The 18099-nt window shown below is 47.1% G+C and overlaps 1 protein-coding gene across 6 annotated transcripts in view; it reads left to right on the forward strand.

Moving 5' to 3' along the window:
• Window positions 1-18099, forward strand: part of KANK4 (KN motif and ankyrin repeat domains 4) — a 92064-nt gene that overhangs the window by 65490 nt on the left and 8475 nt on the right. For all 6 annotated transcript variants that reach the window (XM_003949429.6, XM_024346237.3, XM_016919696.4 and 3 more), the window contains 2 exons: window positions 9474-9616; window positions 15024-15224. In XM_003949429.6, the coding sequence (XP_003949478.3) occupies window positions 9474-9616; window positions 15024-15224 (344 nt within the window). The remainder of the gene's footprint in view (window positions 1-9473; window positions 9617-15023; window positions 15225-18099) is intronic.

Below are 18099 nucleotides of genomic sequence, written 5' to 3' on the forward strand. Positions count from 1 at the left end.
GAATGTATGTATGTGTGTCTGTGCATATACATATATATAACATTTTATTGTATGTATATGTATGTATACATTATATATTTATTATATATATATACACACATAACATTTCCCTTATCCACTCATTGGTTGACGGGCATTTAGGTTGATTCCATGTCTTTGCAATTGTGAATTGTGCTGTGATAGCATATAAATGCAGGTGTCTTTTTGATGGAATGACTTGAAGGGCAATTCTTGTACCACATTTCTTTCTGGCAAGGAAATGCTTCACTGTTGAAAGTTCCCTCTGTGTTCCAGGAACTGGACTAGACCACTTTGCCTGTGTTTGCCTCATTTGTTCTTCACAGCATTCCTGTGATGTGGGTATTGTTCTCATGTTGCAGCTAAGGAAACTGAGGCTCAAGAGTTATAAAACTTGCTCAGGTTACAGCGCTGGTCAAGGGTAGAGTCAGGTTTTGTACTCAGTCTGTCCACCTCCAGAGCTATATACCGTACTGCCTCTAGGGAAAATGGCATTTTCCCATCTTCAGAAGATACTTTTTAACAAAGGTCATGGCTCCATTTGACCAATTTGACTCAACTTGATTCATTCATCTTTCATTAGATATTTATTGACTACACATGAGGTCCATACTGGCTACTACCAGGGATGCAAAGGTGAGCCAGGTGAGCCCTCTGCTTCTTGGGAGCTCACAGCCTAGCAATTGGGATGGAGCTGGATAGTGGCTCATGAAAGAGAGATAGAGAATGCGATTTAGGAACTGAAATGAGAGCGTGTCTAGTTCAGGGAGCGGCAAAGGTGCACTGGAGCAGGTAGGGCTCCGGCAGGCAGACAGTCTTCCAGGCAGAAGGAACTCCATGGAGGTTAGACAGGGAAAAATGCCTGGAGACTAGAAAGCTTCTAGTTTGGATGGGATGGGAATTAAGGTTGGAAGGGTGAGTTGGAGCCACCACATAGAGAAATGGAAGACCTGGAGTGCCAGGCTGAACCCTGCTTGGAAGGTCCCAGGAAGTCAGTGCAGATTTTTTTGTAGGAAACTCCATAACCAGGGTAATTCTCTAAAAGAGTCGTTTGACAGTAGGGGTGGGTTAGTGAAGGGAGCAGGAGAGGAGGTGGCAGGGCAGACAGGAGGCCATTGCAGAGGTCCACAGAGAGGTAGTGAGGGCTTGTAATAGGTGAGGATGGTAGGAACCAAACAGCAAAAAGCCATTGGGAGGTCAGGCATGGTGGCTCACGCCTGTAATCCCAGCACTTTGGGAGGCCGAAGCGTGTGGATCATTTGAGGTCAGAAGTTCAAGACCAGCCTGGCCAACATGGGGAAACCCTCTCTCTATTAAAAATACAAAAACTAGCTGGGTGGTAGTGACACATGCCTGTAATCCTAGCTACTCAGGAGGCTGAAGCAGGAGAATAACTTGAGCATGGGGTGGGTGGGGGTTTCAGTGAGCTGAGATAGTGCCATTGCACTCCAGCCTGGGCAACAGAGAGAGACCCTGTCTCAAAAAAAAAAAAAAAAAGCCATTGGGAGGGTAGTGCCGGACTGGTGAGGTGAGTTGGAGCTCTCTGTCAAGCCTGGATGGTTGAGAAGGCAGTGGGCTGCAAGAGGAGAAGGACCAAAGTGGAGGAAGCAGAAAGGATAATTCAGTTTGGGGCAGATTTTTAGTTTCCAGTGGATCATCTCTGCGGAAATGTGCAAAGGCTATTGAGAATTCCAGATGCAAAATGAAAGGGCAACAGAGCTTTGGGTGGGGCCAGCCAGAGCACATGCAATGAGGCCTTTAGGAGAGGAGTCCTCTTTTGCTCTTGGTTATCCTGTGCAGAGAGAGAGAGAGAACACGTCAGTGGAGGAGACCCAGGCAGTCGTGTGATAACTAGAAGAAATAAGAGCATTGTGGCTGATGGGGAAGAACAGCCCATGAAAAACAAAGATTGTCAACTGTGTCAGATTCTGCAGGGTCCCTGAAGGATGATGCCTGGGTTTGGCAGATGGAGGGGACGGAGAGTGCCACTGGTGACTTTGGAGACAGCTGCTTTAGGGGCATGTTGGGAGGAAACCAGCTAGCAGAGTGGAAGGAGCAAAGCGACAGGCTTGGGGAAGGCAGCGATGGGGTGTCTTGGCTGAAGGAGGTGGGAGAGCCTTCAGAGAGTTGGTTTTGTGTGTTTGTTTGGGGAGAGGAGCTCTGAACATATTTTTTGACTGAGAAGAAGAATCCAAGAAAGAAGAGGAACAGATAAGGTGGGGGACAGAGACAGGGAATGAGAGACAGAGAGACAGACAAAGAGAGAGATGGAGAGGAAGAGAATGAGAGACAGAGACAGGCAGAAAAAGAGAGAGAGGGAGAGAAAAAGGAAGAGATAGAGACTGACAGAGAATCAGAGACAGAGAAAAGGAGGAAGGTGAAAGATACAAAAGAGAGAAGCCACTTGGCAAAGCAAGGTCTGGGAGGAGCCGGGAAAGCCTGGACTCCACAGCGGAGGCAGGTGAGGGCAGCCGAGGCAAGACGCTGGGCTATTCATTTCTCTGAGATGGAAGCAAAAAAAGGAGAAAGTGGGTAACAGTGCAGAGAGATGTTGAGGAGAGCAGGGAGGTGGAGGCCACTGGCCTCAGATGGCCTCGATCTCCTCAGGAAAGTGAGAGTAGAATCAGGGTTACAGACTGGAAAGGGGTAGTTAACAGTCAATCAAAGACAGGTGCATGATGAGGCTGAGCGAAAGTGCATGGGCCTCGGTCAAATGTCATCTATGAGTTTAGGAAGGCTGTATGGGGCTGTCTAGCAGGGTACATACAAGAGGTATAAAACCCCAAATGATCCCCACAGATGTGGCCTTCTGCTAAGTATTTAGCACCTGCTAAATATAATTTAAATTTATGATAAATTATATTTATAAATTATATTAATTATAAATTATATTGTCTTTATAATTATAAATATAATTTATATAATAATGAATATAATTATTTCATTTAATAATAAAAATTTATTATTAGAATAGTATGATTATCCCTCTTTACAGACCATGAAAGTGACATTCAGAAAAGTCAGCAAACTTGCCCTAGATCACCCAATAACTAAGTGTGCTACCAGGGTTTAAAGTCAATACTGGTCCAGGCGTGGTGGCTCACGCCTATAATCCCAGCACTTTGGGAGGCTGAGGCGGGTGAACCGCTTAGGCTCAGAGGTTCAAGACCAGCCTGAGCAACATGGTGAAACCCCATCTCTACCAAAAATACGAAGATTAGCCAGGCGTGGTGGCACACGCCTGTGGTCCCAGCTACTCAGGAGGCTGAGGTGGGAGGATCTCTTGAACCCAGGAAGTTGAGGCTGCAGTGAGCCGTGATCACACCACTGCACTGCAGTGTGAGTGACAGAGCGAGACCTGGACTCAAAAAAAAAAAAAACAAAGAAAAGTCGGTCCCATTCCTCTTTTCATTTCTGCCATCTAGGAGGTAGAGCATAACTCTTCTTTTAGGAGGCCTCAGGTGGGAATTTAAATGAACATCAAAAGTCTGAATTTAGGATCCAACGGCTTTCCCTAACTTGGGTCCTGTCTGGCTAAAATCCCTCCTGTGGCCTCCTATTGCTGTTAGCATGAGAGGCGGCTTCTTCAGCCTGGCCTTCAGGACCCCACCTGCCCTGGCTCCCACCTGCCTGGGCCGTCTCTGCTGCCGCCACCATCTCCTCCTTCCCTCCACTCCAGCCACGCTGGCCTCACTCACCAAGGTCATTCCCTCCTGGGATTTTTGTATTTGCCTTCTACCTGGACTCTTCCCCCTGAGGCTCTTCTTGTGACTGGCTCCTTCTCGTCATTCAAGTCACAGCCCCAGTGTCACCTCCTCAGAAGTCTTCCTGGTGCCTCTGTCTAAAGTGGCTGCCCCTACCTCTGTCTAGGAGAGAACCCTCTTTCTTTCTTGAGACACTCTTTGCTTTTGATTTCTACCCAACAGAATGTTAATTCACTCAAAAGGGGCTCCTGTCTGTCTTGTCTGTTTCCCTAACACCTAGACCAGTTCCTGGTTCCTAGTAGGTGTTGAATGAAAACGTCTGTTAAATGAATGAGTGACGGATGACTCTTGGGAGCTAGGTTAAATTCCAGTAAACTTCCAAGTCTTCAAAATTCTGCTAAGCAGCTTTGAGTCTCTTCAGCTGAACGGGAAAGGCAACGTACATAATGAGAGCCTGAAGTTGTTTCTGATTTTCACATCATCAAAAGAAGACTAAATTATAGCTAACAGTGAGCTGATGTTATTGATTTCAGTTCTTCATGGATGCATGGATACCATCAAAATGGTAGATCAATTGAGAAAGGCACATAATTAAATGGAGCATGGCTCTGTGTTCCGTTACCGTATTCAACGTTAGAAGCCATCAGTGTAGAATGTGAATAAAGCAGCTACCGCTTTTTCAATGTCATCCTCATCCCAGACACTGGGCTTAGTGTGATATACATACACACTGTCATGTACAATCCTTGCAGGAATTGTGAAGCAGATCTTAATTGCCTTTTCCAGTGAGGAAACTGAGGCTCAGAGATGTCAGGTAATGCAGTGAAGGTCACAGAGCCTGTAAGAAGCTAATCCAGAATTCAAACCAAGATTGATCAGTCTCTTACTCTGGGCTTTTTCTACTACCCTATCTATGCTTCTGGGACACTGAGACTTTGGGAACATCCATTATGTGCATGAAGAATCCAAAGACCAGTAACATATGGCCCTTGTCTTTAGGTAGCTCACAGTCTTGTAGCCTGTTAGAAGTTTCTGGGTGGGCCAGGCCAGGACAGAGAAGAGACAACTAAAATTTGGGTGGTATAAATATCTGCTGATGCTAAGAATTCACTTAATACTCATCGACTTTAAAGTGGTTTGGAAACTTTTCCCTTTAACATAGTGAAATAGCTAAATAGCATAAAGGTAAAGTAAGAAGGGGGTTGGGGAGAATGGGTTGAGAGAGTCGTTACTTTCTCTCATCTGTAGAAGGGATATTGAGGATGACAGATCTGTCACACTCCCAAACCTGGGGTGTCCTTAGAAGCAGTCGTTAAGCATCCAGAAAAAAAAAAATTACAAACTGTAAAGGGCTGTACAGAAGTGACTCATTATTGAGAATAGAGCCAGAGTGCACCTCTGCCGGCTCAACCCCAAGTGATCCGTCCTTTATTTTGCCAAATGCCCTTGCAGGGCTTATTGAGTCCGAGGATGTCTGTCGAGAGCCTTGCTCCTCTGTCACCTCCAGGGAGAGTTGGCTTTGCTGCCTGATGGCTGCTCTGAAGCATCTTCTGTAAAGTCCTGGGTCCTGGCAGGATGCAGTGGCTCACACCTGTAATCCTAGCACTTTGAGAAGCCAAGGCAGGTGGATCACCTGAGGTTAGGAGTTCAAGACCATCCTGGCCAACATGGCGAAACCCCATCTCTACTAAAAATACAAAAATTAGCTGGGTGTGGTGGCGCATGCCTGTAATCCCAGCTACTTGGGAGGCTGAGGCAGGAGAATCGCTTGAACCCAGGAGGCGGAGGTTACAGTGAGCCGAGATCACACCACTGCACTCCAACCTGGGCAACAGAGTGAGACTCCATCTCAAAAATAATAAGTAAATAAATAAAATCCTGGGTCCTTAGCCCCTCCTAGTCCCTTTCCTGAGCCCCTGAGCAGGTGTCAGACCTCATTCTACTGAGCTAAAAATCATGTTTCTAAAGAGATAAAAGAGAACTGATAAGCTGAGGCTCCTTTACACATCTTAAAAGCAAACAGAAAATAATCAAGGTGTAGAAATAAAGTTATTAATAAGGTAGTGCAAACGTTCACTTCCGTATCAGGACAGAGCTATGAGATGTATGGAGTTTTTATTTAGCTTCCATCACCTGCCGGCTCATGGCAGTGGTCCAAGGAGCTTGAGGGAAAACTGCTGATAAATGAGGCAGACTGATGCCTCTGTCTCCACTGACGGCCTGGTATTATCATGGCGCACTTCTGAAAAATTGTTTGAAAAATTATGGGGTAGCCAGGCGCGGCGGCTCATGCCTGTAATCCCAGCACTTTGGGAGGCCGAGGTGCACGGATCACCTGAGATCGGGAGTTCGAGACCACCCTGACCAACATGGAGAAACCCCATCTCTACTAAAACTACAAAAATTAGTGGGGCGTGATGGCTCATGCCTGTAATCCCAGCTATTCAGGCTGAGGCAGGAAAATTGCTTAAACCTGGGAGGCGGAGTTCGCAGTGAGCTGAGATAGCAGCATTGCACTCCAGCCTGGGCAACAAGAGTGAAACTCCATCTAGAAAAATAAAAAAAGAAAGGAAAATTGTGGGGTGGAGGGAATATAAAACAAATGTTGCTTTTTTCCACTTGCACAGAACTTGCAAATAGCACTAATTGACATTTTTTTCATAAACCATATTTTTACAATGATACCTAAACCTTATGAGAATATCATTCTGGACAATAATAGTAATAACAGTGAACTCTTACTGAGTGTTTACTGTGTACTAGGCATGATTCTAAGTCAGGGGTGTCCAATCTTTGGCTTCCCTGGGCCACATTGGAAGAGGAAGAATTGTCTTGGGCCACACATAAAATACACTAACACTAATGACAGCCGATGAGCTAAAAATAATGCTTTAAGAAACTTTATGAATTTGTGTTGGGCCACATTCAAAGCTGTCCTGGGCCATAAGTGGCCCCATGGCCCATGGGTTGGACAAGCTTGTTCTAAGTGCTTTAAATATATTAGGCTGGGCATAGTGACTCGGGCCTGTAATCTTAGCATTTTGGGAGGCCAAAGTGGATGGATGGCTTGAGCCCAAGAGTTCGAGACCAGTCTGGGCAACATAGTGAAACCCTGTTTCTATAAAAAACACAAAGAATTAGCTGAGCATGGTGACATGCACCTGTAGTCCCAGCTACTCAGGAGGCTGAGGTAGGAGGATCACTTGAGCCCGGGAGGCAGAGCTTATAGTGAGTGCCACTGCACTCACCCTCAGCCTGGGCAACCGAGCCAAACCCTGTCTCAATAAATAAATAAATAAATAAATAAATAAATAAACTCAATAAATTTCACCTATAAGGTAGGTTGTGTTGTTATCCCCATTTTATAGAGGAGGAAATGCTAAGAAAGGCTAAGTGACTTGATTAAGTGTAATTGTTTTTCTGTTGCCCAAAGGAGCTACATAAGGAAGGATTGCTTGAACCCAGGAGGTTGAGGCTACAGTAAGCCATGATCGCACCACTGCACACCAGCCTGGGCAACAGAGCAAGACCCTATCAAAAAAACAAACAAACAAAAAGAGCAATATAATTTTTTCAGATAAGCAACAGTACAAAGACGTTTGATTTTCCCATCGCCCTTGAGAGGTGGGGTCATTTACATAATAGGTATTGGTCTATGCCTGATGATCCCCTACCTCTCCTTAGGTGGGGAGGAATATGGATACATATCCCCAGGGCTACAAAGCAGAACTTTCTTTAAAGTTCTCATTTACTACTTAGTCTTAAAAATATGTCAGGTTTGGCTAGGCGCCGTGGCTCATGCCTGTAATCCCAGCACTTTGGGAGGCTGAGGTGGGTGGATCATGAGGTCAGGAGTTTGAGACCAGCCTGACCAACATGGTGAAACCCGGTCTCTACTAAAAAATACAAAAATTAGCCAGGCGTGGTGGCATGCACCTGTGATCCCAGCTACTCAGGAGGCTGAGGCAGGAGAATCACTTGAACCCAGGAGACGGAGGTTGCAGTGAACCAAGATCGCGCCACTGCACTCCAGCCTGGTGACAGAGCGAGACTCCGTCTCAAAAAAAAAAAAAAAAAAAAATACAGGTTTAATCAGGCACAGTGGCTCATGCCTGTAATAATCCCAACACTTTGGGAGGCCGAGGTGGGCAGATTGCTTGAGGTCAGGAGTTCGAGACCAGCCTGACCAACATGGTGAAACCCCATCTCTACTAAAAATACATTAAAAAAAAAAAAAAATCAGCTGAGCTTGGTGATGCACGCCTGTAGTCCTAGGTACTCAGGAGGCTGAGGCAGGAGAATCACTTGAACCCAGGAGGCGGAGGTTGCAGTGAGCCGAGATCATGCAACTGTACTCCAGCCTGGGCGACAGAGAGAGACTGTCTGAAAAAAAAAAAAAAAAAAAAAAGCCAGGTTTTTGGCTGGGTACAGTAGCTCACACCTGTAATCCCAGCACTTTCGGAGGCCGAGGCAGGTGGATCATTTGAGATCAGGAGTTCGAGACCAGACTGGCCAATACAGTGAAACTCTGTCTCTACTAAAAATACAAAAATTAGCCAGGCATGGTGGCGGGCACCTACAGGCTACTCGAGAGGCTGAGGCAGGAGGATCACTTGAACCCGGGAGGCAGAAGTTGCAGTGAGCTGAGATTGCACCACTGCACTCCAGCCTAGGTGACAGAGTGAGACCTTGTCTCAAGAAAAATAAACAAATAAACAAATAATGCCAGGTTTCCATTGTATTGTGAAATGTAATTCTTAATTGTTTTAATATAAAAATTGTGGAGTTTTTTTTTTCCCTCCATTTTTCAAGTGAGATGGTTGTTCCTAGAAGATTTCCCACGTTTATCCCATGGTGTTGTTCACCCTCCTGGTACTTGGCACAGTAGACCCCTAGGCCCTTGGAAAGGACCTACAAACACAGCCACTAGTTTGTTACACACAAACGTGAGCTAGTGAGTGTGAAACCTAAAATGCACAGCCATAGGTGGCATTCCAGGCATATGGGCAGGTGAGGGATGAGCACCAGAGCCGGACAGACCTGAGTGTTCCTGACCCACTTCACCTTCACATGAGTGGACAATGTAACTTCTCTGGCCCTCAGTGTCCTCATCTGTAAAATGGGAATAACATCTTGTGCTCCAGTTTAGGAGATGAAGTCATGGCCACTGGCCCTTTGGCCATCTCTGGCTTTGTTGTGGGCCTCCCTTGCTGGGTATCCTCAGAAAACTTGTCAAGAAAAGTAACCAGCTGGCTGGGCGCAGTGGCTCATGCCTGTAATCTCAGCACTTTGCGAAGCCAAGGAGGGTGGCTCACGAAGTCAGGAGTTTGGGACCAGCCGGACCAACATGGTGAAACCCCGTCTCTACTAAAAATACAAAAAAAATTAGCCAGGTGTGGTGGCGCACGCCTGTAATCCCAGCTATCAGGAGGCTGAGGCAGCAGAATTGCTTGAACCTGGGAGGTGGAGGTTGCAGTGAGACGAGATTGAGCCACTGCACTCCAGCCTGGGTGACAGAGCAAGACTCTGTCTCAAAAAAAAAAAAGAAGAAAGAAAGAAAGAAAAAAAAGAGAAGACAAGAAACCATCTTTAAAGGCTGCTACAAATGTAAACCGCTGGCTCCAGCTGTGGAAGCATTGCTCTAGTCCATGGCTTTCTAACCAGCAAGCAGTGTCCCCTTGAAACGGCTAAAGTGGAGTCTGGCTCCTGGCCCCTCAGGAGCCTTTCCAGCACCCATTGCTTCTCTTGCAGGCGTCTGCAATGTGGACCATCAGAACAAAGCTGGCTACACTGCCGTAATGATCACTCCCTTGGCTTCCGCAGAGACCAGTGAAGACATGGCTGTTGTCTGGAAGCTCTTAAGAGAAGGAAATGTGAACATTCAAGCTACTCAGGTGGGTGGAATGAACATGATCTCCTCTTCAGTAAATGCAGGGGCACCTCCCGCTTTATTCTGCTAGTGGGGTGAGAAATTCCATGCAGATCCATGTAGTTTTTAACCCAAGGAGGCTGGGACCTCCAAATGGCATCAGGCAAAGCCTGAATATTCAGTTTTCCTTATAGGCTCCCGAGACCCAGCCAGGCTTGCACAGAGGTCAGTGAGCTTCTAATATAAGTCCCAGTCTGAAACTGAGCAAATTCCATCTGGATGCAACCTCTAGAACCAACATTCCCAGTTGCCATCTTGAGAAGGCATTTGCTAGTTGGCTGCTCTAAGAAAGCCCTCACAGGTGACCCACCTTGATCTTGGCCCACAGGCACCTAACTAGGCTCTTTGGAGGTCCAGTCCTTTAAAGAACTTCTCACCTCTATCACCCCAAAGCCTTTTAACAAGGTCATGAGTCCTCAGACTGAAGGAAAGTGTGGATAGCCAGGGCAGACAGAAGCACTGGCTGATCATTCCTAGGGGTATAAGGATTCCCACTTTCCAGGCCTCAGCTTAGCTCAGAGGCTTATTATAGAGTTCTGCAGGTCATTATCAATCAACCTGGCATGCTGCCTCAGCCCTTGAAATAACCAGATCCCAAAACACTCCTATCTGCCTTACCTCTGCACCAACAATTGTGAGTGGTATTATTCCAGACACACAAATCATGCCCCAGTCCCCAGGAGCAGTGCTATGGGCCAGGCTGGGAGCAGCAGTTGCTGCGAAGACCCAGTGGGGCCCTACACAAATGTAATAGCCAGGGATTCAGGACACGTGGGCTCCACTAATTCACTGGATCACTTGTGCCTTAGGTCAGAAGAGCCCTTAAATGTCACCTAGGTCTACCCCTTATTATTTTGCAAAATCCTACCAGGTGGTCTCCTGCTTCTTTGCTTGGTCTCCAGCTCCAGGACCTCCAGTGTCAGGAAACTCATGCACTACCAAAGTAGCCCATTTGTTACTCTAGACACCTCTGATAACTTTTTAAACTGAGCCAAGACTGGGTACTCTGAATCTTTTTTTTTTTTTTTTGAAACGGAGTCTCACTGTGTCACCCAGACTGGAGTGCAATGGCTTGATCTCGGCTCACCGCAACCTCCACCTCCCGGGTTCAAGCGATTCTTCCGCCTCAGCCTCCCAAGTAGCTGGGACTACAGGCACCCGCCATCATGCCTAGCTAATTTTTGTATTTTTTAGAGATGGGGTTTCACTATGTTGGCCAGACTGGTGTTGAACTCCTGACCTCAGGTGATCCACCCGCCTCGGGCTTTCAAAGTGCTGGGATTACAGGCGTGAGCCACCGCGCCCGGCCTCTGAATCTTTCCTGGAGTGATTAAGTACAAGTTGATTGGGGTTCACTCCAAAAAGGATCTTAAGACAGCAAAGGCAGCACAGAGGGTTGGAATGTCTCTATTCATCTTCTGGGGCCCTCTGCTTGAGAACACAGGGTGGGGGTGTGGTCCTTACCCAGAAGGGCTTTGAGTTAGACAAGGCTCCACATGGAACAACGGGGACTCCTCAAAAGGTCATTTGCCCATTTTTTGAACCTACAGGAATGAATGGAGTATGTTTAACTCTCCTTTCCCCTGGAGTGATCATAGATGATAAGGTAACTGTTGAGAACTGTGAAGAGTCTGGGCTTTTACCCCACGTTAAAGCTAACAAGGTAGCCTGCTACAGTTTTGTGGATGCTGGCAGAAGACATGAGACTTCTGTGCCCGAGACAAAGGACTGTGTATTACCCACAGCCGAAGCAGTAGCCACAGCATCAGCATTGCCCAAATCCCAGCTCCCACAGGGCAGTGTGAGGAGGGCCACAAAGCTAAGCATGGAGTGGGCTGTGTTACAGGACAGGACACCTGAGTGTAGGGAACCTGAAGCTTTGATAATGGACAGTAAGCCTGCCTGCCCTTTTCTCCAAAGAAGACAATATCTCCAGCTTCCAAGGCTGTTCACTATATAAACAGCCTTAAAAAGATAGTCTAGAGCAAAAGGGCAGATTGTGGTGTGCTTTACTCACAAGATGTGCAAAAAAGCAAGAGACTTATGGAAAATGGACTCCTAACAATATATTAAGCACCACTGTCCTACACTCCCCCAGAGTGATTGCAGATAGTAACCTAACCCGATGGCAAAGTCACCGTTGCATACTTCATCTAATAGCAACCCTAGTGACGGCCAGAAGCCGATGTTTATAGATTACTTTCTGGTTTTCAAGGTATTCTAGTCACCTACAACTCCTGTCCCATAAGACTCAATACAGCTAATGTTTCATTTTAACTAATGTTTCCCATAAATACGTTAATTATTTTCTAAATTGTCCCTCTTGTAAGAGGGGTTGCTTGCAAGAGGATCAAAATCAACCCCTTCTTTGTACAGAGAAGAAACTGATGCTGTAGGAGGGCAAGGGACTCATTCCAGGTCACCAAAGGAGGGGTGAGAATGCATAGCTGCAGCCATTCCCTTTAGCTCCCCCTGCGCCTTCACATGTGAAGAGAGGCAGAGGTACCAGGTTAAATGGGAATACACTGGGAGTGTATTCCTAGGAAAAAGCTGCTTCTCTCTGGATCTCCAGGGCAGTGCAGCAGCATATAGTAGCTCTCTATAAATGCTCATTGAATTAAATTATATTGAAAGGGACCGGGAGGACAATGAGGAAGGAAGGGGCCCTGCATCAGGCAGAGGGGCAGATGTGAGGACCATCTGCATATGTCATCTGGCTTTAATAACAGCTGGGGGCTGGGCACGGTGGCTCACGCCTATGATCCCAGCACTTTGGGAGGCCGAGGCGGGCTGATCACTTGAGGTCGGGAGTTTGAGGCCAGCCTGGCCAACATGGTGAAACCCTATCTCTACTAAAAATACAAAAAATAGCCGGGTGTGGTGATGCACGCCTGTATTCCCAGCTACTCAGGAGGCTGAGGGGCAGGAGAATCGCTTGAACCCAGGAGGCGGAGATTGCAGTGAGCCAAGATCACGCCACTGCACTCCAGCCTGGGTGACAGAGCGAGACTCCATCTCAAAAAAAAGAAAAGAAAAGAAATATACGCACAGTCAGGCACGGTGGCTGATGCCTGTAATCTCAGCACTTTGAGAGGCCAAGGTGGGTGGACTGCTCAGGATCAGCCTGGGCAACATCGCAAAACCCCATTACTACAAAAAATACAAAAATTGACCAGATGTGCTGGGTGCGGTGGCTCATGCCTGTAATCCCAGCACTTCGGGAGGCCGAGGTGGGCAGATCACCTGAGGTCAGGAGTTCAAGACCAGCCTGACCAACATGGTGAAACCCCGTCTCTACTAAAAATACAAAAATTAGCCTGGCGTAATGGTGGGCGCCTGTAATCCCAGCTACTCGGGAGGCTGAGGCAGGAGAATGGCTTGAACCCGGGAGGCAGAGGTTGCAGTGAGCCGAGATTGCACCATTGCACTCCAGCCTGGGCAACAGAGCAAGACTCCATCTCAAAAAAAAAAAAAAAATTGGCCAGATGTAGTGGCACATGCCTATGGTCACAGCTACTCAGGAGACTGAGGTAGGAGGATCACTTGAGCCCAGGAGGCAGAGGTTGCAGTGAGTCACGATCATGCCACTGCACTCCAGCCTGGGTAATAGAGCGAGATTCTGTCTCAAAAAAAAAAAAATACATATATATATATAGATATATACACACACACACACACGCACACACACAAACACGCACACATATAGTGTATATAACAAAATTAAGAAAATCTATGGGAAATGATGGTCAATTTGTAATCAGAAAAATTATTACTGTACATCATTATATTTACATCCTTTATCTCACTTGATTCCCACAAAAGCCCTGTGAGGTACACAGGACAAATCATTGTTATATTAATTTTTTTTTTTTTTGAGACAGATTTTGCTCTGTTGACCAGGCTGGAATGCAGTAGTGCAATCTCAGATCACTGCAACCTCTGCCTCCCGGGTTCAAGTGATTCTCCTGCCTCAGCCTCCCAAATAGCAGGCGCCCGCCACCATACCTAGCTAATTTTTGTTTTTTTTTGTTTTTTTTTTTTTTAGTAGAGACAGAGTTTCACCATGTTGGCCAGGCTGGTCTTGAACTCCTGACCTCAGGTGATCTGCCCGCCTTGGCCTCCCAAAGTGCAGGGATTACAGGCGTGAGCCACTGCACCCGGCCCCAACTGTTACATTAATTTTTAAGAGAAGGAAAACAAGCTGGGCACAGTGGCTCACACCTGTAATCCCAGCACATTGGGAGGCCAAGGCAGGCGGATCACCTGAGGTCAGGAGTTCAAGACCAGCCTGGTCAACATGGGGAAAGCCTGTCTCTAATAAAAACACAAAAATTATCTGGGCATGGTGGCAGCTGCCTGTAATCCCAGCTACTTGGGCGGCTGAGGCAGGAGAATGACTTGAACCTGGAGGCGGAGGTTGCAGTGAGCTGAGATCGTGCCATTGCACTCCAGCCTCGGCGACAAGAGTGAGACTTTGTCTCACAAAAAAAAAAACAAAAAAACTAACCAGGTATATTGAGTGGCACGTGCCGCCCATGAGCTCAGCTACTTGGGAGGCTAAGGTGGGAGAATCACTTGATCCCAGAAGATTGATGCTGCAGTGAGCTGTGATTGTGCCACTGCACTCCAGCCTGGGTAACACAGCAAGACCCCATCTTCAAAAAAAAGAAAAGAAAAACCAAGAATCAAGGAAGACAGTGATGTGGCCTGAATCATGCATTAGGAAACAGTAGAACTAGAGCTTGCTTTCTGATTCCAGCTCATTGCTACGTCCACCTATGATTACAGAGATGCCCAAGATTACTGTCAATGTCTATAGAGTAGAAATGACCACAGGACATGCAACCAGAGATCGTGTTGAGAGAAGAGGGTTCTGGGTATCCTTAAACTGAAAATTTCAGAGGCATTGAGCAGAGAAGGCTTCCTGGGGAAAGTCAGGCTGGGGCAGGCAGTAAGAAGCCATGGTGCTCAAGCATTCAACCTTCATCTGTTCCGTCATTCAACATTTATCAGCACATTCTTGGTGCTAGACACTGGGGAGACAGGGACAAAAACACTTAGTCCCTGCCGTCAACAATGTCACAATCCATGAGAAAGAGAAGTTGACAAGTTGCAATACTAAGTGGTGAGTGCTGTGTTAGGATTCCCGTGCCTGGGGAGTGAGAGAAGGCTTTAGAGAGGATGTAGCATTTGACTAGTCTTAAAAGAGTAGAATTTTGCCAAGCAGAGAAGGTTATGTCCCATATCGAGGGCAGGAGATTCAAATCAGTGGTTGTGTTATTGAGAAGTCTCTGATGAGCACACCCAGGCTGGAGAGGGGGTCCTTCCCCACTGGCAGCAACCTCACCACATCCCTGTGGCTCTGCATGCAGGGAGGCCAGACTGCGCTGATGCTGGGAGTCAGCCACGACAGGGAGGACATGGTTCAAGCGCTGCTTAGCTGCCAGGCAGATGTCAATCTGCAGGACCACGATGGATCCTCGGCCCTCATGCTGGCCTGTCACCATGGCAACGTGGACCTGGTGCGGCTGCTCCTGGCACACCCAGCCTGCGACAGCAGCCTGACTGACAAGGTGAGACTTACAGGCAATTAACAAGTAGCTGTTGCTGGGCAGGGTGGCTCATACCTGTAATCCCAGCACTTTGGGAGGCTGAGGCGGGAGGATCACTTGAGCCCAGGAGTTCGAGACCAGCCTAGGCAACATAGGGAGACCCCATCTCTTAAAAAAAAAAAAAAAAAGTAGCTGTTTAACTTCCCCTCCTCAGAGTGCCTTGCCGGCCAGCAGAATTCAAGGAATCCTATGGCAATGCAACAAAATCAGCTTCCTAAGGCTGTTGTGGGATTTAAATAAGAGGCTCAGCACAGTGGCTCACGTCTGTAATCCCAACACTTTCAGAGGCCAAGGCAGGAGGATTGCTTGAGGCCAAGAGTTCAAGACCAGCCTGGGCAACACAGTGAGACCCTGTCTCTTAAAAAAAAAAATAGCCTGGTGCAATGGCTCACACCTGTAATCCCAGCACTTTGGGAGGCTGAGGCAGGTCGATCACCTGAGGTCAGGAGTTTGAGACCGGCCTGGCCAACATGATGAAACCCCATCTCTACTAAAAATACAAAAATTAGCTGGACCTGGTGGTGGGGGCCTGTAATTCCAGCTACTCAGGAGGCTGAGGCAGGAGAACCGCTTGAACGTGGGAGGCAGAGGTTGCAGTGAGCTGAGATCGCACTATTGCACTCCAGCCTAGGCAACAACGTGAAACTCTGTCTCAAAAAAAAAAAAATTAACCAGGTATGGTGGTGCACGCCTGTAATCCCAGCTACTCAGCAGGCTGAGGCAGGAGGATTGCTTGAGCCCAGAAGGTTGAGGTTGCAGTGAGCCATGGTCAGGCCACTGCACTCCTGGTGCAGTGCCTGGGTGACAGAGTGAGACCCTGTCTCTAACAAATTTAAATAAATAAATAAATGAGATGATTCATGGTAAATGTTTGGAGTCTTAGAGCCGTGAAACCCACAACCCTGACCTTTCACAACACCATCCTGGGTGAATATTCCCAGGCCTGGCTTGGCCCTGAGTCTCATCTGGTCATGGCAATAACAGCATGTGGGCTTTGAGGCAGTAGCTTAGATGGGGAAGCTCTGCTGTCCAGCAGGGACTCAAAAGCCTTCAGAAGGAATCAACCTTACAGAGTCATCTCTGTAGTCATTTAACTGAAAGTGCCTCTCGGACACTGACCCACTTTCTGAAGCAGCCCATTCCATCAAGCCAGCCTACTTGAAGTTGCACTGTCAGTCACAGGCTTCTTAAATAAACTTCCTCGTAAGGTGATGGCAATGATGATGATGACAATAGTAACTAATCAGTAACAATAGTAACCAACACATATGGAGGGCTTACTCTGTGTCAGGTACTGTACTAAGCATTTGCCATGGACCATCTCATTTAAACCCTGCAACAATCTTGTAAGATTGACTGTCTTCCTGCTGCCCCACTTTGCTCAAGGAGACGGAGGAGGCATCAAATGGTTAGGTTACATACCCAAGATTACTCAGCTAGTGGAACCCGGCTCCATTAAACTCCTGGGCCCATACCCTTAACTGTTCCATCATCATCACTGTTGTCACATTGAAGCATCCATGTCTCTGGCTCCCTGCTGAATCCCCCACACCTGGTAGAGTGCCCGCCACATATCATTGAAACAATCAACAAATGAATGAGTGAACCCCTAAACTTTGGAGGTAAGTCAACAGTAAGTGACCTTGTTCCTGATAATTACAGTAGATATAATAATATTTCTAGAGTGCTCCTGGGAACTAAACCTTTCCCATGCATTACCTCTAATCCTCTCAGTAATCCAGTGAGATAGATATCGATCCCCACTTTTTACTTACGAGAAAACAGGCCTGGAGATGTTATGTAACTGTCCTAAGATTTTCAAGCTACTGATTTGCAGAGCAGAGATTCAAGCCCAGGTCTGACTCCTTAATATTGGCACTGTAATTTAATGATTTAAGCAGATGACTTTATGCTTTCTTAACAGCCACAATTCAAAGGGAACAAAAACCTGGAGAGGGGAAGAGAGTCCTCTCCCTACCCAGGGACAGCACCTCTTACTGGGCCACATTTAAACTACCCAAAGATTGACTCATCAGCAATTTAAGCTGCTGAGTCCCTCAGTCACACCCAGACAGCAGGCACCCATCCAGTGACTCTAGGTCCTGTGAACCTTAGCTTCACCCCAAAGCCATTTCTAAGATCATTAGAGGGCACTGACCTTCTTGACATTCATATGGGAACAGGGGTGGGCTACTGGAAACCAGAGCCTCCTTTTCCAAACATTATGTGGTCAAAGGATCTGTGTTAATGAGCTCCCTGCTGGGTTGTCCTGGGGGAGAAGGAGGCAACCCTTAATCTGGAACAGGTTTGTACATCAAAGGCCCCTCACCCTCTAAGGAGTAGCCACTGCTGATGCCCGAAGAGGCCTGAGATGGGAGGCCTGTGGGACAGGCAGGCAGGCATGAGCTTTGGAAGTCCCTGCTTAGCTAGGATAATCAGGCAGTGGATCTGAGAGCTCTCCTGGGTATCTCTGGAGGTCTGTCACAGGTATGAGAGAGCTAAGTGGCTGCTTTCTGATGGTGGAAGAGTTGTGGGATCTGTTGCATTTCAGACAACTCAAGCATGATTGTTAGAAGCATGGACTTTAAACACTCATGAGGCCAGGTGCAATGGCTTCTGCCTGTAATCCCAACACTTTGGGATGCCAAGTCAGGAGGATTGCTTGAGCCCAGGAGTTTGAGACCAGTCTTGGCAACAAAGTGAGACCCCCTGTATTAGTCTGTTTTCACACTGCTGATAAAGACATACCCAAGACTGGGCAATTCACAAAAGAGGTTTAATTGGACTTACAGTTCCACATGGCTGGGAAAGTCTCAATCATGGCGGAAGGCAAGGA

The sequence above is a fragment of the Pan troglodytes genome, chromosome 1, assembly GCF_028858775.2.
Source record: "Pan troglodytes isolate AG18354 chromosome 1, NHGRI_mPanTro3-v2.0_pri, whole genome shotgun sequence".
Classification (NCBI taxonomy): Eukaryota; Metazoa; Chordata; class Mammalia; order Primates; family Hominidae; genus Pan; species Pan troglodytes.